This window comes from Bombina bombina, chromosome 10, assembly GCF_027579735.1.
Source record: "Bombina bombina isolate aBomBom1 chromosome 10, aBomBom1.pri, whole genome shotgun sequence".
Classification (NCBI taxonomy): domain Eukaryota; kingdom Metazoa; phylum Chordata; class Amphibia; order Anura; family Bombinatoridae; genus Bombina; species Bombina bombina.
This window is the reverse complement of record NC_069508.1, coordinates 110,697,898-110,719,925: the sequence shown is the minus strand read 5'-3', so window position 1 is coordinate 110,719,925 and position 22,028 is coordinate 110,697,898. Positions and strand designations below refer to the sequence as shown.

General features: G+C 42.1%; 1 protein-coding gene across 1 annotated transcript in view; it reads right to left on the bottom strand.

The window, feature by feature from the left end:
- COP1 (COP1 E3 ubiquitin ligase) overlaps nt 1-22,028 on the bottom strand; it is a gene marked incomplete in the record, with an annotated part of 548,256 nt that overhangs the window by 302,929 nt on the left and 223,299 nt on the right. The window contains 1 exon segment of the mRNA XM_053693305.1: nt 13,296-13,439. Within this exon segment, the coding sequence (XP_053549280.1) occupies nt 13,296-13,439 (144 nt within the window).

Below are 22,028 nucleotides of genomic sequence, written 5' to 3'. Positions count from 1 at the left end.
AACTTTGCTCTGATTTTCAGACTCCTAACCAAGCCCCAAACTTTTAGGAGAATACCGACGTATACCTATTTCACCTTGCTTCTGTTTGTGTAAAGGGTTTTGTCATATGCAAAGGAAGGGGGGGGGCTGAAATGTTCCCACTTGCAGTGGGTGTTCCAATAACCTTTTAAACTGAAAGCTTCTAAATAAGTTTAACGGTTTTATACTGGATTTTTTTAGATCATTATCTGTGCATATTATTGTTTATAGTAGTGTATTACATGCAGTTATATGAAAATTGGTGTATACTGACCCTTTAAATGTAAAATAGATTATGAAAAAAGCTCCTTAAGTCATATATTATGGATGAACACTTTATGCTGAAGAATGCTATGGAGGAAAAAACACAATTTATGCTTACCTGATAAATTTATTTCTCTTGTGGTGTATCCAGTCCACGGATCATCCATTACTTGTGGGATATTCTCATTCCCAACAGGAAGTTGCAAGAGGACACCCACAACAGAGCTGTAATATAGCTCCTCCCCTAACTGTCATAGCCAGTCATTCGACAGAAAACAAGCCGAGAAAGGAGGAACCATAGGGTGTAGTGGTTACTGTAGTTTAAATTTAAAAATTACCTGCCTTAAAATGACAGGGCGGGCCGTGGACTGGATACACCACAAGAGAAATAAATTTATCAAGTAAGCATAAATTGTGTTTTCTCTTGTAAGGTGTATCCAGTCCACGGATCATCCATTACTTGTGGGATACCAATACCAAAGCTAAAGTACACGGATGAAGGGAGGGACAAGGCAGTTAAAGGGACACTGTACCCAAAATTTTTCTTTCGTGATTCAGATTGAGCATGAAATTTTAAGCAACTTTCTAATTTACTCCTATTATCAAATGTTCTTCATTCTCTTGGTATCTTTATTTGAAATGCAAGCATGTAAGTTTAGATGCTGGCCCATTTTTGGTGAACAACCTGGGTTGTCCTTGCTGATTGGTGGATAAATCCATCCACCAATAAAAAAGTGCTGTCCAGAGTACTGAAACAAAAAAAAAAAAGCTTAGATGCCTTCTTTTTCAACTAATGATAGCAAGAGAACGAAGAAAAATTGATAATAGGAGTAAATTAGAAAGTTGCTTAAAATTGCATGCTCTTTCTGAATTACAAAAGAAAAAAAAATTGGGTACAGTGTCCCTTTAAATGGAAGGAACCACTGCCTGTAAAACCTTTCTCCCAAATATAGCCTCCGAAGAAGCAAAAGTATCAAATTTGTAAAATTTTGAAAAAGTATGAAGCGAAGACCAAGTTGTCGCCTTGCAAATCTGTTCAACAGAAGCCTCATTTTTAAAGGCCCAAGTGGAAGCCACAGCTCTAGTGGAATGAGCTGTAATCCTTTCAGGAGGCTGCTGTCCAGCAGTCTCATAGGCTAAGCGGATTAAGCTTCTTAGCCAAAAAGAATAAGAGGTTGCCAAAGCCTTTTGACCTCTCCTCTGTCCAGAGTAGACAACAAACAAAGCAGATGTTTGACGAAAATCTTTAGTAGCTTGTAAGTAAAACTTTAAAGCACAGACCACGTCCAGATTGTGTAACACAAGGATGGAACCACAATCTCTTGATTGATATTCTTGCTAGATACCACCTTAGGTAAGAACCCAGGTTTGGTACGCAGGACTACCTTATCCGTATGAAAAATCAGATAAGGAGAATCACATTGTAAGGCAGATAGCTCAGAGACTCTACGAGCCGAGGAAAAAGCTACCAAAAAAAAAAAAAGAACTTTCCAAGATAAAAGTTTGATATCTATGGAATGAAGAGGTTCAAACGGAACTCCTTGAAGAACCTTAAGAACCAAGTTTAAGCTCCATGGTGGAGCAACAGGTTTAAACACAGGCTTGATTCAAACTAAAGCCTGACAAAATGCCTGAACGTCTGGAACATCTGCCAGACGCTAGTGCAAAAGAATAGACAGAGCAAAAATCTGTCCCTTTAAGAAACTAGCTGACAATCCTTTTTCCAAACCTTCTTGGAGAAAAGATAAAATCCTAGGAATCCTGACCTTACTCCATGAGTAACCCTTGGATTCACACCAATAAAGATATCTACGCCATACCTTATGGTAAATTTTCCTGGTGACAGGCTTTCGTGCCTGTATTAAGGTATCAATAACTGACTCGGAGAAGCCACGCTTTGATAAAATCAAGCATTCAATCTCCAGGCAGTCAGCCTCAGAGAAATTAGATTTGGATGGTTGAAAGGACCCTGAAGTAGAAGGTCCTGTCTCAGAGGCAGAGACCATGGTGGAAAGGATGACATGTCCACTAGATCTGCATACCAGGTCCTGTGTGGCCACGCAGGGGCTATCAGAATCACTGATGCTCTCTCCTGCTTGATCTTGGCAATCAGTCGAGGGAGCAGAGGAAACGGTGGAAACACATAAGCCAGGTTGAAAGACCAGGGCGCTGCTAGAGTATCCCTGGAACTGGATCCGTAACACGGAAGCTTGGCGTTCTGGCGAGACGCCATGAGATCCAGTTCTGGTTTGCCCCAACGAAGAATCAGTTGTGCAAATACCTCCGGATGGAGTTCCCACTCTCCCGGATGAAAAGTCTGACGACTTAGAAAATCCGCCTCCCAGTGCTCTACACCTGGGATATGGATAGCTGATAGGTGGCAAGAGTGAATCTCTGCCCAGTGAATTATTTTTGAAACGTCTAACATCTCTAGGGAACTTCTTGTTCCCCCTCGATGGTTGATGTAAGCTACAGTCGTGATGTTGACCGACTGAAATCTGATGTACCTCAGAGTTGCTAACTGAAGCCAAACCTGAAGAGCCTTGAATATCGCTCTTAGTTCCAGAATATTTATTGGAAGGAGAGACTCCTCCTGAGTCCACGATCCTTGAGCCTTCAGGGAGTTCCAGACTGCACCCCAACCTAGAAGGCTGGCATTTGTTGTTACAATAGTCCAATCTGGCCTGCGAAGGTCATACCTTTGGACAGATGGACCCGAGATAGCCACCAGGTTAGAGGATCCCTGGTCTCCTGGTCCAGATTCAGTTGAGGGGCCAAATCTGTGTAATCCCCGCTCCACTGACTGAGCCTGCATAGTTGCAGCGGTCTGAGATGTAAGCGTGCAAACGGCACTATGTCCATTGCCGCTACCATTAAGCCGATTACTTCCATACACTGAGCCACCAAAGGGCGCGGAATGGAATGAAGAACCCGACAGAAATTTAGAAGCTTTGATAACCTGGACTCCGTCAAGGTAAATTTTCATTTCTACAGAATCTATCAGAGTCCCTATAAAGGAAACTCTTGTGAGTGGGGATAGAGAACACTTTTCCTCGTTCACTTTCCACCCATGCGACCTCAGAAACGCCAGTACTACGTCCGTATGAGACTTGGCAATTTGGAAGTTTGACGCCTGTATCAGGATGTCGTCTAAATAAGGGGCTACTGCTATGCCCCGCGGCCTTAGGACCGCCAAAACGACCCTAGAACCTTTGTAAAGATTCTTGGGGCTGTAGCTAATCCAAAGGGAAGAGCTACAACTGGTAATGCCTGTCTTGAAAGGCAAACCTGAGAAACCTATGATGATCTTTGTGTATCGGAATGTGAAGATAAGCATCCTTTAGATCCACTGTAGTCATATATTGACCCTCCTGGATCAGTGGTAGGATGGTACGAATAGTTTCCATCTTGAATGACGGAACTTTGAGGAATTTGTTTAAGATCTTTAGATCCAAAATCGGTCTGAAGGTTCCCTCTTTTTTGGGAACCACAAACAGATTTGAGTAAAAAACCCTGTTTCTGTTCCTCCTTTGGAACTGGATGGATCACTCCCATAACTAGGAGGTTTCGTACACAGTGTAAGAAATGCCTCACTCTTTATCTGGTTTGCAGATAATTGTGAAAGGTGAAATCTCCCTTTTGGGGGGGAAGCTTTGAAGTCCAGAAGATATCCCTGGGATATAATTTCCAACGCCCAGGGATCCTGAACATTTCTTGCCCACGCCTGGGCGAAGAATGAAAGTCTGCCCCCTACTAGATCCGTTACCGGATAGGGGGTCGTTCCTTCATGCTGTCTTAGAGGCAGCAGCAGGCTTTTTGACCTGCTTACCTTTTTTCCAGGTCTGGTTTGGTCTCCAGACCGTCTTGGATTGAGCAAAAGTTCCCTCTTGTTTATTATTAGAGGAAGTTGATGCCGCACCTGCCTTGAAGTTTCGAAAGGCACGAAAATTAGACTGTTTGGCCCTAGATTTGGACCTGTCCTGAGGAAGGGCACAACCTTTTCCTCCCGTGATATCAGCAATAATCTCCTTCAAACCAGGCCCGAATAGGGTCTGCCCCTTGAAGGGAATGTTAAGTAGCTTAGATTTTAAAGTCACGTCAGCTGACCATGATTTAAGCCATAGCGCTCTGCGCGCCTGTATAGCAAAACCAGAATTCTTAGCCGTTAGTTTATTCAAATGAACAATGGCATCAGAAATAAAATAATTGGCTAGCTTAAGTGCTCTAAGGTTGCCCAGTATGTCATCCAATGGAGTCTCTACCTGTAAAGCCTCTTCCAGAGACTCAAACCAGTACGCCGCAGCAGCAGTGACAGGGGCAATGCATGCAATGGGCTGTAGGATAAAACCTTGTTGAATAAATATTTTCTGAAGGTAACCTAATTTTTTATCCATTGGCTCTAAAAAAGCACAACTGTCCTCGACAGGGATAGCAGTACGCTTTGCTAGAGTAGAAACTGCTCCCTCCACCTTAGGGACTGTCTGCCATAAGTCCCGTGTGGTGGCGTCTATTGGAAAACATTTTTCTAAAAATAGGAGGGGAAGAGAACGGCACACCTGGTCTATCCCATTCCTTATTAATAATTTCTGTAAACCTTTTAGGTATTGGAAAAACATCAGTACACACCGGCACTGCAAAGAATTTATCCAGTCTACAAAATTTCTCTGGCACTGCAATGGTATCACAGTCATTCAGAGCAGCTAAAACCCCCCTAAGTAACACGCAGAGGTGTTCAAGCTTAAATTTAAATGTAGAAATATTAGAATCAGGTATCTTTCCTAAATCATTAACATCACCCACTGACTGAAGCTCTCCTTCCTCAGCTTCTACATATTGTGAGGCAGTATCAGACATGGTTCTTAAAGCATCAGTATGCTCTGCATTTTGTCTCACCCCAGCGCTATCTCGCTAACCTCTAAGTTCAGGTAGTCTGGCTAATACCGCTGACAGTGTATTATCCATGACTGCCGCCATGTCTTGTAAAGTAAACGCTATGGGCGCCCTAGATGTACATGGCGCCATTTGAGCGTGAGTCCCTTGGGCGGCAGTCAAAGGGTCTGACACGTGGGGAGAGTTAGTCGGCATAACTTTCCCCTCGTCAGATTCCTCTGGTGATAATTTTTTTAAAAAACAGAATATGATCTTTATTGCATAAAATGAAATCAGTACATTTGGTACACATTCTAAGAGGGGGTTCCACCATGGCTTTTAAACATAATGAACAAGGAGTTTCTTCTATGTCAGACATGTTTATACAGACTAGCAATGAGACTACCAAGCTTGGAAAACACTTTAAATCAAGTTAACAAGCAAATATAAAAAACAGAATTTATGCTTACCTGATAAATTACTTTCTCCAACGGTGTGTCCGGTCCACGGAGTCATCCTTACTTGTGGGAATTATCTCTTCCCCAACAGGAAATGGCAAAGAGTCCCAGCAAAGCTGGCCATATAGTCCCTCCTAGGCTCCGCCCACCCCAGTCATTCGACCGACGGACAGGAGGAAAAAATAGGAGAAACCATAGGGTGTCGTGGTGACTGTAGTTAGAGAAAATAATTCATCAGACCTGATTAAAAAACCAGGGCGGGCCGTGGACCGGACACACCGTTGGAGAAAGTAATTTATCAGGTAAGCATAAATTCTGTTTTCTCCAACATTGGTGTGTCCGGTCCACAGCGTCATCCTTACTTGTGGGAACCAATACCAAAGCTTTAGGACACGGATGAAGGGAGGGAGCAAATCAGGTTACCAAAACGGAAGGCACTACGGCTTGCAAAACCTCTCTACCAAAAATAGCCTCCGAAGAAGCAAAAGTATCAAATTTGTAAAATTTGGCAAAAGTGTGCAGTGAAGACCAAGTCGCTGCCTTACATATCTGATCAACAGAAGCCTCGTTCTTGAAGGCCCATGTGGAAGCTACAGCCCTAGTGGAGTGAGCTGTGATTCTTTCAGGCTGCTGCCGTCCGGCAGTCTCATAAGCCAATCGGATGATGCTTTTAAGCCAAAAGGAAAGAGAAGTAGAAGTTGCTTTTTGACCTCTCCTTTTACCAGAATAGACGACAAACAGAGAAGAAGTTTGTCTGAACTCTTTTGTAGCTTCTAAGTAGAACTTTAGAGCACGGACTACATCTAAATTGTGAAGCAAACGTTCCTTCTTTGAAACTGGATTCGGACACAAAGAAGGTACAACTATCTCTTGATTAATATTTTTGTTGGAAACAACCTTTGGTAGAAAACCAGGCTTAGTACGCAAAACAACCTTATCCGAATGGAACACCAGATAAGGTGGAGTACACTGTAGAGCAGATAACTCAGAAACTCTTCTAGCAGAAGAAATATCAACTAAAACAAAACTTTTCAAGATAACAACTTAATATCTATGGAATGTAAAGGTTCAAACGGAACACCTTGAAGAACTGAAAGAACTAGATTTAAACTCCAGGGAGGAGTCAAAGGTCTGTAAACAGGCTTGATCCTAACCAAAGCCTGAACAAATGCTTGAACGTCTGGCACAACTGCCAGACGTTTGTGTAGTAGGACAGATAAAGCAGAAATCTGTCCCTTTAGAGAACTCGCAGATAATCCTTTATCCAAACCTTCTTGTAGAAAGGAAAGAATCCTAGGAATCTTTATCTTATTCCATGGGAATCCCTTGGATTCACACCAGCAGATATATCTTTTCCATATTTTATGGTAAATCTTTCTAGTTACCGGTTTTCTGGCTTGGACCAGAGTATCTATCACGGAATCTGAAAACCCACGCTTTGATAGAATCAAGCGTTTAATCTCCAAGCCGTCAGCTGGAGGGAGACCAGATTTAGATGTTCGAATGGACCCTGAACAAGAAGGTCCTGTCTCAAAGGTAGCTTCCATGGTGGAACCGATGACATATTCACCAGGTTTGCATATCAAGTCCTGCGTGGCCACGCAGGAGCTATCAAGATCACCGAGGCCCTCTCCTGTTTGATCCTGGCTACCAGCCTGGGGATGAGAGGAAAAGGTGGAAACACATACGCTAGGTTGAAGGTCCAAGGCGCTACTAGTGCATCCACTAGAGTCGCCTTGGGATCCCTGGATCTGGACCCGTAGCAAGGAACCTTGAAGTTCTGACGAGACGCCATCAGATCCACATCTGGAATGCCCCATAATTGCGTCAACTGGGCAAAGATCTCCGGGTGGAGTTCCCACTCCCCCGGATGGAATGTCTGACGACTCAAATAATCCGCTTCCCAGTTTTCCACACCTGGAATGTGGATCGCAGATAGGTGGCAGGAGTGATTCTCCGCCCATTGTATGATTTTGGTCACTTCTTTCATCGCCAGGGAACTCCTTGTTCCCCCCTGATGATTGAGATACGCAACAGTCATCATGTTGTCTGATTGGAATCTTATGAATCTGGCCTTTGCTAGCTGAGGCCAAACCCTGAGAGCATTGAATATCGCGAGAAGAGACTCTTCCCGAGACCACAGTCCCTGAGCTTTCAGGGATTCCCAGACCGCGCCCCAGCCCACTAGGCTGGCGTCGGTCGTGACGATGACCCACTCTGGGTTGCGGAAGCTCATTCCCTGGGATAGGTGATCCTGGGTTAGCCACCAACGGAGTGAGTCTCTGGTCTTCTGATCTACTTGAATCACTGGAGACAAGTCTGTATAGTCCCCATTCCACTGTTTCAGCATGCACAGTTGTAATGGTCTTAGATGAATTCGCGCAAAAGGAACTATGTCCATTGCTGCAACCATCAATCCTACTACTTCCATGCACTGAGCTATGGAAGGACGAGGAATAGAATGAAGAACTTGACAAGCGTTTAGAAGTTTTGACTTTCTGACTTCTGTCAAGAAAATCCTCATTTCTAAGGAATCTATTATTGTTCCCAAGAAGGGAACCCTTGTCGACGGAGACAGGGAACTTTTTTCTATGTTCACCTTCCATCCGTGAGATCTGAGAAAGACCAGAACGATGTCTGAGTGAGCATTTGCCTTTGAAAGAGACGACGCTTGTACTAGAATGTCGTCCAAGTACGGTACTACTGCAATGCCCCTTGGTCTTAGAACCGCTAGAAGGGATCCGAGTACCTTTGTGAAAATTCTTGGAGCAGTGGCTAACCCGAATGGGAGGGCCACAAACTGGTAATGTTTGTCCAGAAAGGCGAACCTTAGGAACTGATGATGTTCTTTGTGGATAGGGATATGTAGATACGCATCCTTTAGATCCACGGTAGTCATAAATTGACCTTCCTGAATTGTGGGTAGAATCGTTCAAATGGTTTCCATCTTGAACTATGGTACTCTTGAGAAATTTGTTTAGGATCTTTAAATCCAGGATTGGTCTGAAAGTTCCCTCTTTTTTGGGAACTACAAACAGATTTGAGTAAAATCCCATTCCTTGTTCCGCCGTTGGAACTGGGTGTATCACTCCCATCTTTAACAGGTCTTCTACACAATGTAAGAATGCCTGTCTCTTTATTTGGTTTGAGGATAAGTGATAAATGTGGAACCTTCCCCTTGGGGGTAGTTCCTTGAATTCCAGAAGATAACCCTGAGAAACTATTTCTAGCGTCCAGGGATCCTGAACATCTCTTGCCCAAGCCTGAGCAAAGAGAGAGTCTGCCCCCCACTAGATCCGGTCCCGGATAAGGGGCTACTCCTTCATGCTGTTTTGTTAGCAGCAGCAGGCTTCTTGGCCTGCTTACCCTTGTTCCAGCCTTGCATCGGTTTCCAGGCTGGTTTGGTCTGTGAGGTATTACCCGCTTGCTTAGAGGATGCAGAATTAGAGCCCGGTCGGTTCCTGAAATTACGAAAGGAACGAAAATTAGACTTATTCTTGGCTTTGAAAGGCCTATCCTGTGGGAGGGCGTGGCCCTTTCCCCCAGTGATGTCTGAGATAATCTCTTTCAATTCTGGACCAAAGAGAGTTTTACCCTTGAAGGGGATATTAAGCAATTTTGTCTTGGATGATACATCCGCTGACCAAGACTTTAGCCAAAGCGCTCTACGCGCCACAATTGCAAACCCTGAATTTTTCGCCGCTAATCTAGCTATTTGCAAAGCGGCATCTAAAATAAAAGAGTCAGCCAACTTAAGTGCGTGAACTCTGTCCATAACCTCGTCATATGGAGTCTCTCTACTGAGCGACTTTTCTAGTTCCTTGAACCAGAACCACGCTGCTGTAGTGACAGGAACAATGCACGAAATGGGTTGAAGAAGGTAACCTTGCTTTACAAAAATCTTTTTAAGCAAACCCTCCAATTTTTTATCCATAGGATCTTTGAAAGCACAATTATCCTCGATAGGAATAGTAGTGCGCTTGTTTAGAGTAGAAACTGCCCCCTCAACCTTAGGGACTGTCTGCCATAAGTCCTTTCTGGGGTCGACCATAGGAAATAATTTCTTAAATATAGGAGGGGGAACAAAAGGTATGCCGGGCTTCTCCCATTCCTTATTCACTATGTCCGCCACCCGCTTGGGTATAGGAAAAGCGTCGGGGTGCACCGGAACCTCTAGGAACTTGTCCATCTTGCATAATTTTTCTGGAATGACCAGGTTGTCACAATCATCCAGAGTAGATAACACCTCCTTAAGCAGTGCGCGGAGATGTTCTAATTTAAATTTTAATGTCACAACATCAGGTTCAGCATGTTGGGAAATTTTTCCTGAATCTGAAATTTCCCCATCTGACAAAACCTCCCTCATGGCCCCTTCAGATTGGTGTGAGGGTATGACAGAACAATTATCATCAGCGCCCTCCTGCTCTTCAGTGTTTAAAACAGAGCAATCGCGCTTTCTCTGATATGCAGGCATTTTGGATAAAATATTTGCTATGGAGTTATCCATTACAGCCGTCAATTGTTGCATGGTAATAAGCATTGGCGCGCTAGAAGTACTAGGGGCCTCCTGCGTGGGCAAAACTGGTGTAGACACAGAAGGAGATGATGTAGAACCATGTCTACTCCCTTCATCTGATGAATCATCTTGGGCAACTTCATTATCTGTGACAGTACTGTCCTTACTTTGTTTGGACGCTTTGGCACAATTATCACATAATTTAGAAGGGGGAGACACATTGACTTTCATACATATAGAACATAGCTTATCTGAAGGCACAGACATGTTAAACAGGCTTAAACTTGTCAGTAAAACACAAAAACCGTTTTAAAACAAAACCGTTACTGTCTCTTTAAATTTTAAACAGAGCACACTTTATTACTGAATATGCGAAAGAATATGAAGGAATTGTTCAAATTTTACCAAAATTTCACCACAGTGTCTTAAAGCATTAAAAGTATTGCACACCAATTTTCAGAGCTTTAACCCTTAAAATAACGAAACCGGAGCCGGTTATAGTTTTAACCCCTCTACAGTCCCAGCTACAGCCTTTGCTGCGACTCTACCAAGCCCAGAGGGGAATACGATACCAAATGACGCCTTCTAGGAACTTTTCCAACTATTTTCAGGTCCTCACACATGCATCTGCATGTCTTGCTCTCAAAAACAACTGCGCAGTAATGGTGCGAAAATGAGGCTCAGCCTACAACTGGGAAGGCCCTTCCTGACTGGAAAAGGTGTCTAACATAGTGCCTGACGTTAAAAAACGTTCCCCAAGTTTATAAGTGTGAAATACCAGCATAAACATGTATAAAATGCCCAAATAAAGCAATCGATTCTGCCCATAAAAGTGTCTACCAGTTTTATAGCCCATATTAAGCCCTTTATTCTGCTTGAGACTAAGAAAATGGCTTACTGGTCCCCATTAGGGGAAATGACAGCCTTCCAGCATTACACAGTCTTGTTAGAAATATGGCTAGTCATACCTTAAGCAGAAAAGTCTGCTAACTGTTTCCCCCAACTGAAGTTACTTCATCTCAACAGTCCTATGTGGAAACAGCAAAGGATTTTAGTTACTGTCTGCTAAAATCATCTTCCACTTGGAATGGATGATTAACCCCTAAGTTCAAAAAACGGATCAAAAAAACAAAATAGACGTTTAACAGTCACAACCAACTGCCACAGCAAGCTGTGGTCCTACCTTCCCCAATAAACGACTTTGGAAAGCCTTTGAGCCCTTTAGAGATGTCCTATAGCATAAAGGGGACTCCTGAGGGAAGCTGGATGTCACAGTTTGTAATTTTAACTGCACCAACTGTAACTTTTATACTATAACAGTGGAAAGCCTCAGTAAAACTGTTTCTAGTCAAAATTTAAGCCAGCCATGTGGAAAAAACTAGGCCCCAATAAAGTTTTATCACCAATGCATATATAAAACGATTAAACATGCCAGCAAACGTTTATATTGCAATATCATAAGGGTATTACCCCTGGGAGTAAGCATGATACCAGTCGTTATTAAATCACTGTATTCAGGCTTAAATTACATTAATCCGGTATCAGCAGCATTTTCTAGTGTTTTCCATCTCTAGAAAAAATTATAACTGCACATACCTGATAGCAGAATAAACTGCACGCCATTCTCTCGCTGAAGTTACCTCATCTGTGTAATCCCCTCAGACATATGTGAGAATAGCAATGGATCTTAGTTACAACCTGCTAAGATCATAGAAACCTCAGGCAGATTCTTCTTCTATTTACTGCCTGAGATAAAATAGCACAACTCCGGTACTATTTAAAAATAACAAACTTTTGATTGAAGAAAATAAACTAACTATATTTAACCACTCTCTCCTACAACATCCTAGCTTGTTGAGAGTTGCAAGAGAATGACTGGCTATGACAGTTAGGGGAGGAGCTATATTACAGCTCTGCTGTGGGTGTCCTCTTGCAACTTCCTGTTGGGAATGAGAATATCCCACAAGTAATGGATGATCCGTGGACTGGATACACCTTACAAGAGAAAAAAGAAAACAGCAGAGCTTGCAATCCATTTCTTTCAAATATTCACCCCAGACTGGACAGGTTAAGTAGCAATCCCAAGAGGCTAGAGGAATAAATATTTTATGTAGGCATAACAACTTCAAAACTTGTAAATATCTCAAACTATGTATATGCTCTCCAGTTCCTAATCCCACTTAGTTCTGCTATGTTCTTTTTAGTAAAGCTTAAAAATCCGTCCAATATTTTTTTTATGTTATTTGGATTAATTCCTTTTTTTTTCTTTTACATTGTTGGTTCCAAAAATGAAAGTATGTTGGGAATATAAAATGTTTCTTGTAAAGTAATATAAGACCTGGAGACTGTTTATTACATTTTAAGAGTTGCCCTAATTAGATTGCTTGGATTCGGTGGCTAAATGCAATGCCAGTAAAGAAAATTATCACTGTGGAATGATATTTATTATTCATGTTGTACAACTCATGAAATGTGGTAGATTTTTTGAAAGCCAGTGGTTTTCAACACATATAGGCAATTGACTCCAAGAGGAGCTTTATAACCAGAGAGCTACAAAGTGCAACTGAGTAAAGGAACTAGGAAGAAAGACGGTAAAGCATTGTATATGCCAGACGACATAAGACTATTCCTGTCGCTTGTGACCTTGACAGACCCAGCTTAAAGGGACACTAAACCCAACATTTTTTCTTTAATGATTCAGATAGAGCAGCAATTTTAAGCAACTTTCTAAGTTACTCCTATTTTCAAATTTTCTTTGCTCTCTTGCTATCTTTATTTAAAATGCAAGAATCTAAAGCTTAGGAGCTGGCCCATTTTTTACCAGGAAGATGTATTTCTCACTATGGAAAAGGGACATAAATTACCACTTTTTTAGTGTAGTTTCTCTGCAGTGAACCAACAATGTTTTTTTGTGAGATATACATAGTGTATATATATATATATATAAAAAAAAAGATAATTTAATTCATTAGAACATGTTATTTTAATACTAGAGTCCCTGCAACTCTATTTGACCCCCTTAAAGGGGTTAAACAAATAGTTAAAGTCTTGCTCCGGATATGCAAAGAACTGTGGTTCCCAAGAGAAAACTGCTGGTAAACCAACAAATTAGAACGCATACTTTCTCCACTATAATGACCCTTTGAATATATTCAAACACCACAACCTACCTAATTTTGGAATTGCAAGTCATCTCATTCTCAGGATAGTGAATGTCCACAGCATCCTGGATAACTGTGCCGTACTCGTAAACTTTAATCTTCTTGGTCACCCCCGCAATGGCAAAGTAGTCGCAATCCCGATCAAACTCTATGCTGGGAAAAAGGAGAGAATGAATAAAAGTCTTTATACCGTTGCTTTAATTAATAAAAATAGGACCTCCAAACAAAAATGCACGCCCTCTACCCACAACCAAATTACCATTGCTGTAAACATTTTCGGTATGTACCAGTACTTTAGCCAACTATTCCCCTACTGATAAGTGATTTATTCCCACAGATTTTGGTCTCATCTTTTGCAAGTATCAGTTTATGTACACCAAAAGTAAAGCCATAAGGTACACACAGAAGAGGAGTATCATGGTCATTCAATATATGGACTTCATATTAAAGGGATAGTTAAGTCCAAATGAAACTTTCATGATTCAGATAGGGCATGGAATTTGAAACAACTTTCTAATTTACTTTTATCATCAAATTTGCTTTGTTCTCTTGGTATTCTTAGTTGAAAGTAAAACCTAGGTAGGCTCATATGCTAATTTCTTGAAGGCCGCCTCTTATCTGAATGCATTTAACAGGTTTTCACAGCTAGAGGGTGTTAGTTCATGTGTTTCATATAAATAACAATTTATACACTTCTATTATCAAAATTGCTTTGTTCTTGAAGAGTAGGTTCAGGAGCTGCTATGCACTACTGGGAGCTAGATGAATACATCTAGTGAGCCAAGGACAAGAGGGATATACGTAGTATTAGAGTACTACTGCTTCTGAACTTATAAAATGTATGTTTTTCAACAAATACAAAAGGAACAAAAAGGAAATCTAATATTAGTAATACATTGGAAACTATTTAAAATAGCATGCCCTATTCAAATCATACATTTTTAATTTTGACTTAACTGTCTCTAATATTTCTTGAAATAACCATCATCAGAAGAAACAAAGGAGAGTACACCGCAGCTGCTGTATGTTGAAGATATTTAAAAACAAATAAAAACAGTAAATTATCAAGTTTGCAACCACAACTAGAAAACATTTAATACATTACTCTTGAGAATTACCCTTCTTTACCACTAAGAGGAGGCAGAGATTACCAAACCCCAAGAGCTCTATACAACCCCTCCCACCTCACACATACCTCAGTCTAATGTATAGCCAAGCAAAATGAGGTTAGAAAAAGGAATAAGAACGATAAAATAACCAGAAATATATATTTTTTTAAAATGATGTGCTGAAGAAAAAAAATATATATATACAGGGAGTGCAGAATTATTAGGCAAGTTGTATTGTTGAGGATTAATTTTATTATTGAACAACAACCATGTTCTCAATGAACCCAAAAAACTCATTAATATCAAAGCTGAATAGTTTTGGAAGTAGTTTTTAGTTTGTTTTTAGTTATAGCTATTTTAGGGGGATATCTGTGTGTGCAGGTGACTATTACTGTGCATAATTATTAGGCAACTTAACAAAAAACAAATATATACCCATTTCAATTATTTATTTTTACCAGTGAAACCAATATAACATCTCAACATTCACAAAACAGAATTTATGTTTACCTGATAAATTACTTTCTCCAACGGTGTGTCCGGTCCACGGCGTCATCCTTACTTGTGGGATATTCTCTTCCCCAACAGGAAATGGCAAAGAGCCCAGCAAAGCTGGTCACATGATCCCTCCTAGGCTCCGCCTTCCCCAGTCATTCGACCGACGTAAAGGAGGAATATTTGCATAGGAGAAATCATATGATACCGTGGTGACTGTAGTTAGAGAAAATAAATCATCAGACCTGATTAAAAAACCAGGGCGGGCCGTGGACCGGACACACCGTTGGAGAAAGTAATTTATCAGGTAAACATAAATTCTGTTTTCTCCAAAATAGGTGTGTCCGGTCCACGGCGTCATCCTTACTTGTGGGAACCAATACCAAAGCTTTAGGACACGGATGATGGGAGGGAGCAAATCAGGTCACCTAGATGGAAGGCACCACGGCTTGCAAAACCTTTCTCCCAAAAATAGCCTCAGAAGAAGCAAAAGTATCAAATTTGTAAAATTTGGTAAAAGTGTGCAGTGAAGACCAAGTCGCTGCCTTACATATCTGATCAACAGAAGCCTAGTTCTTGAAGGCCCATGTGGAAGCCACGGCCCTAGTGGAATGAGCTGTGATTCTTTCAGGAGGCTGCCGTCCGGCAGTCTCATAAGCCAATCTGATGATGCTTTTAAGCCAAAAAGAGAGAGAGGTAGAAGTTGCTTTTTGACCTCTCCTTTTACCAGAATAAACAACAAACAAGGAAGATGTTTGTCTGAAATCCTTTGTAGCCTCTAAATAGAATTTTAGAGCACGAACTACATCCAAATTGTGCAACAAACGTTCCTTCTTTGAAACTGGATTCGGACACAAAGAAGGCACGACTATCTCCTGGTTAATGTTTTTGTTAGAAACAACTTTCGGAAGAAAACCAGGTTTAGTACGCAAAACCACCTTATCTGCATGGAACACCAGATAAGGAGGAGAACACTGCAGAGCAGATAACTCTGAAACTCTTCTAGCAGAAGAAATTGCAACCAAAAACAAAACTTTCCAAAATAACTTGATATCAACGGAATGTAGGGGTTCAAACGGAACCCCCTGAAGAACTGAAAGAACTAAATTGAGACTCCAAGGAGGAGTCAAAGGTTTGTAAACAGGCTTGATTCTAACCAGAGCCTGAACAAAAGCTTGAACATCTGGCACAGCCGCCAGCTTTTTGTGAAGTAAAACAGATAAAGCAGAAATCTGTCCCTTCAAAGAACTTGCAGATAATCCTTTCTCCAAACCTTCTTGAAGGATAGAATCCTAGGAATTTTTATCTTGTTCCAAGGGAATCCTTTAGATTCACACCAACAGATATATTTTTTCCATATTTTATGGTAGATTTTTCTAGTTACAGGCTTTCTAGCCTGAACAAGAGTATCAATGACAGAATCTGAGAACCCTCGCTTTGATAAAATCAAGCGTTCAATCTCCAAGCAGTCAGTTGGAGTGAGGCCAGATTCGGATGTTCGAACGGACCTTGAACAAGAAGGTCCTGTCTCAAAGGTAGCTTCCATGGTGGAGCCGATGACATATTCACCAGATCTGCATACCAAGTCCTGCGTGGCCACGCAGGAGCTATCAAGATCACCGATACCCTCTCCTGTTTGATCCTGGCTACCAGCCTGGGAATGAGATATACGCAACAGTCGTCATGTTGTCTGATTGAAACCTTATGAATTTGGCCTTTGCTAGCTGAGGCCAAGCCTTGAGAGCATTGAATATCGCTCTCAGTTCCAGAATATTTATCGGGAGAAGAGATTCTTCCCGAGACCAAAGACCCTGAGCTTTCAGGGGTTCCCAGACCGCGCCCCAGCCCACCAGACTGGCGTCGGTCGTGACAATGACCCACTCTGCGGAAGCTCATCCCTTGTGACAGGTTGTCCAGGGTCAGCCACCAACGGAGTGAATCTCTGGTCCTCTGATCTACTTATATCGTCGGAGACAAGTCTGTATAATCCCCATTCCACTGACTGAGCATGCACAGTTGTAATGGTCTGAGATGAATTCGCGCAAAAGGAACTATGTCCATTGCCGCGACCATCAAACCTATTACTTCCATGCACTGCGCTATGGAAGGAAGAAGAACAGAATGAAGTACTTGACAAGAGCTTAGAAGTTTTGATTTTCTGGCCTCTGTCAGAAAAATCCTCATTTCTAAGGAGTCTATTATTGTTCCCAAGAAGGGAACTCTTGTTGACGGGGATAGAGAACTTTTTTCTACGTTCACTTTCCACCCGTGAGATCTGAGAAAGGCCAGGACAATGTCCGTATGAGCCTTTGCTTGTGGTAGAGACGACGCTTGAATCAGTATGTCGTCCAAGTAAGGTACTACTGCAATGCCCCTTGGTCTTAGCACCGCTAGAAGGGACCCTAGTACCTTTGTGAAAATTCTTGGAGCAGTGGCTAATCCGAATGGAAGTGCCACAAACTGGTAATGCTTGTCCAGAAAGGCGAACCTTAGGAACCGATGATGTTCCTTGTGGATAGGAATATGAAGATACGCATCCTTTAAATCCACCGTGGTCATGAATTGACCTTCCTGGATGGTAGGAAGAATTGTCCGAATGGTTTCCATTTTGAACGATGGAACCTTGAGAAATTTGTTTAGGATCTTGAGATCTAAGATTTGTCTGTATGTTCCCTCTTTTTTGGGAACTATGAACAGATTGGAGTAGAATCCCATCCCTTGTTCTCCTAATGGAACAGGATGAATCACTCCCATTTTTAACAGGTCTTCTACACAATGTAAGAATGCCTGTCTTTTTATGTGGTCTGAAGACAATTGAGACCTGTGGAACCTTCCCCTTGGGGGTAGCTCCTTGAATTCCAGAAGATAACCTTGGGAGACTATTTCTAGCGCCCAAGGATCCAGAACATCTCTTGCCCAAGCCTGAGCGAAGAGAGAAAGTCTGCCCCCCACCAGATCCGGTCCCGGATCGGGGGCCAACATCTCATGCTGTCTTGGTAGCAGTGGCAGGTTTCTTGGCCTGCTTACCTTTGTTCCAGCCTTGCATTGGCCTCCAGGCTGGCTTGGTTTGAGAAGTATTACCCTCTTGCTTAGAGGATGTAGAACTTGAGGCTGGTCCGTTTCTGCGAAAGGGACGAAAATTTGGTTTATTTTTAGCCTTAAAAGACCTATCCTGAGGAAGGGCGTGGCCCTTACCCCCAGTGATATCTGAAATAATCTCTTTCAAGTCAGGGCCAAACAGCGTTTTCCCCTTGAAAGGTATGTTAAGCAATTTGTTCTTGGAGGACGCATCCGCTGACCAAGACTTTAGCCAAAGCGCTCTGCGCGCCACAATAGCAAACCCTGAATTTTTCGCCGCTAATCTAGCTAATTGCAAAGTGGCATCTAAGGTAAAAGAGTTAGCCAACTTAAGTGCTTGAACTCTGCCCATAACCTCCTCATAAGAGGATGCTTGATTGAGCAACTTTTCTAGTTCCTCGAACCAGAAACACGCTGCTGTAGTGACAGGAACAATGCATGAAATTGGTTGTAGAAGGTAACCTTGCTGAACAAACATCTTTTTAAGCAAACCCTCTAATTTTTTGTCCATAGGATCTTTAAAAGCACAACTATTTTCTATAGGGATAGTGGTGCGTTTGTTTAGAGTAGAAACCGCCCCCTCGACCTTGGGGACTGTCTGCCATAAGTCCTTCCTGGGGTCGACCATAGGAAATAATTTCTTAAATATAGGGGGAGAGACAAAAGGTATGCCGGGCCTTTCCCATTCTTTATTTACAATGTCCGCCACCCGCTTGGGTATAGGAAAAGCTTCGGGGGGCACCGGGACCTCTAGGAACCTGTCCATTTTACATAATTTCTCTGGAATGACCAAATTGTCACAATCATCCAGAGTAGATAACACCTCCTTAAGCAGAGCGCGGAGATGTTCCAATTTAAATTTAAATGTAATAACATCAGGTTCAGCTTGTTGAGAAATTTTTCCTGAATCTGAAATTTCTCCCTCAGACAAAACCTCCCTAGCCCCTTCAGACTGGTGTAAGGGCATGTCAGAACCATTATCATCAGCGTCCTCATGCTCTTCAGTATCTAAAACAGAGCAGTCGCGCTTTCGCTGATAAGTGGGCATTTTGGCTAAAATGTTTTTAATAGAATTATCCATTACAGCCGTTAATTGTTGCATAGTAAGGAGGATTGGCGCACTAGATGTACTAGGGGCCTCCTGAGTGGGCAAGACTGGTGTAGACATAGAAGGGGATGATGCAGTACCATGCTTACTCCCCTCACTTAAGGAATCGTTTTGGGCAACATTATTATCAGTGGTATCATTGTCCCTACTTTGTTTGTCACAATTATCACATATATTTAAATGGATAGGAACCTTGGCTTCCGAACATACAGAACATCGTCTATCTGATAGTTCAGACATGTTAATAGGCATAAACTTGGTAACAAAGCACAAAAAACGTTTTAAAATAAAACCGTTACTGTCTCTTTAAATTTTAAACTGAACACACTTTTTTACTGAATATACGCAAAAGTATGAAGGAAATGTTCAAAATTCACCAAAATTTCACCACAGTGTCATAAAGCCTTAAAAGTATTGCACACCAAATTTGAAAGCTTTAACTCTTAAAATAATGGAACCGGAGCCGTTTTTACATTTAACCCCTATACAGTCCCTGGTATCTGCTTTGCTGAGACCCAACCAAGCCCAGAGGGGAATACGATACCAAATGACCCTTCAATAAGCTTTTTCAGTGGATCTGAGCTCCTCACACATGCATCTGCATGCCTTGCTTCTCAAAAACAACTGCGCATTAGTGGCGCGAAAATGAGGCTCTGCCTATGACTAGAAAAGGCCCCCAGTGAAAAGGTGTCCAATACAGTGCCTGTCCGTTTTTTTAACAAGTTGCCAAGATTAAAATAACTCTCCTAAGTTATAAACCATTAAACATGCTTATATAGTAATCGTTTTGGCCCAGAAAAATGTCTACCAGTCTTTAAAGCCCTTGTGAAGCCCTTGTATTCTTATATTGAAAATTAAGAAAATGGCTTACCGGATCCCATAGGGAAAATGACAGCTTCCAGCATTACCAAGTCTTGTTAGAAATGTGTCATACCTCAAGCAGCCAAAGTCTGCTCACTGTTTCCCCCAACTGAAGTTAATTCCTCTCAACAGTCCTGTGTGGAAACAGCCCTCGATTTTAGTAACGGTTGCTAAAATCATTTTCCTCTTACAAACAGAAATCTTCATCTCTTTTCTGTTTCAGAGTAAATAGTACATACCAGCACTATTTTAAAATAAAAAACTCTTGATTGAAGAATAAAAACTACATTTAAACACCAAAAAACTCTGAGCCATCTCCGTGGAGATGTTGCCTGTGCAACGGCAAAGAGAATGACTGGGGAAGGCGGAGCCTAGGAGGGATCATGTGACCAGCTTTGCTGGGCTCTTTGCCATTTCCTGTTGGGGAAGAGAATATCCCACAAGTAAGGATGATGCCGTGGACCGGACACACCTATGTTGGAGAAATATACATTTCTGACATTCAAAAACAAAACAAAAACAAATCAGTGACCAATATAGCCACCTTTCTTTGCAAGGACACTCAAAAGCCTTCCATCCATGGATTCTGTCAGTGTTTTGATCTGTTCACCATCAACATTGCGTGCAGCAGCAACCACAGCCTCCCAGACACTGTTCAGAGAGGTGTACTGTTTTCCCTCCTTGTAAATCTCACATTTGATGATGGACCACAGGTTCTCAATGGGGTTCAGATCAGGTGAACAAGGAGGCCATGTCATTAGATTTTCTTCTTTTATACCCTTTCTTGCCAGCCACGCTGTGGAGTACTTGGACGCGTGTGATGGAGCATTGTCCTGCATGAAAATCATGTTTTTCTTGAAGGATGCAGACTTCTTCCTGTACCACTGCTTGAAGAAGGTATCTTCCAGAAACTGGCAGTAGGACTGGGAGTTGAGCTTGACTCCATCCTCAACCCAAAAAGGCCCCACAAGCTCATCTTTGATGATACCAGCCCAAACCAGTACTCCACCTCCACCTTGCTGGCGTCGGAGTCGGACTGGAGCTCTCTGCCCTTTACCAATCCAGCCACGGGCCCATCCATCTGGCCCATCAAGACTCACTCTCATTTCATCAGTCCATAAAACCTTAGAAAAATCAGTCTTGAGATATTTCTTGGCCCAGTCTTGACGTTTCAGCTTGTGTGTCTTGTTCAGTGGTGGTCGTCTTTCAGCCTTTCTTACCTTGGCCATGTCTCTGAGTATTGCACACCTTGTGCTTTTGGGCACTCCAGTGATGTTGCAGCTCTGAAATATGGCCAAACTGGTGGCAAGTGGCATCTTGGCAGCTGCACGCTTGACTTTTCTCAGTTCATGGACAGTTATTTTGCGCCTTGGTTTTTCCACACGCTTCTTGCGACCCTGTTGACTATTTTGAATGAAACGCTTGATTGTTCGATGATCACGCTTCAGAAGCTTTGCAATTTTAAGAGTGCTGCATCCCTCTGCAAGATATCTCACTATTTTTGACTTTTCTGAGCCTGTCAAGTCCTTTTGACCCATTTTGCCAAAGGAAAGGAAGTTGCCTAATAATTATGCACACCTGATATAGGGTGTTGATGTCATTAGACCACACCCCTTCTCATTACAGAGATGCACATCACCTAATATGCTTAATTGGTAGTAGGCTTTCGAGCCTATACAGCTTGGAGTAAGACAACATGCATAAAGAGGATGATGTGGTCAAAATACTCATTTGCCTAATAATTCTGCACTCCCTGTATAAGGATGATTTCTTGTGGACTCTCACCACCATTAAATAAATTAATTTATTAGGCAAGTATAAATTGTGTTTTCCACGCACTTCGCACCAGAATAAGTAAGCTCTATACACCTTATGATAGACACGAAGAGTAACAGGCTCATGACCCTGAATGAGAGAGTGTCAATAACCCTTTCAGAGAAACCTCTCTTGGCTAAGACTAAGCGTTCAATCCCCACGCAGTCACCTTCATAGAATTTAGATTTTGATGAATAAAAGGACCCTGTCCCAGCAGATCCCTGTGACAAGGTAACTTCCACGGAGGAGATGAGGACATCCCTACCAGGTTCGCGA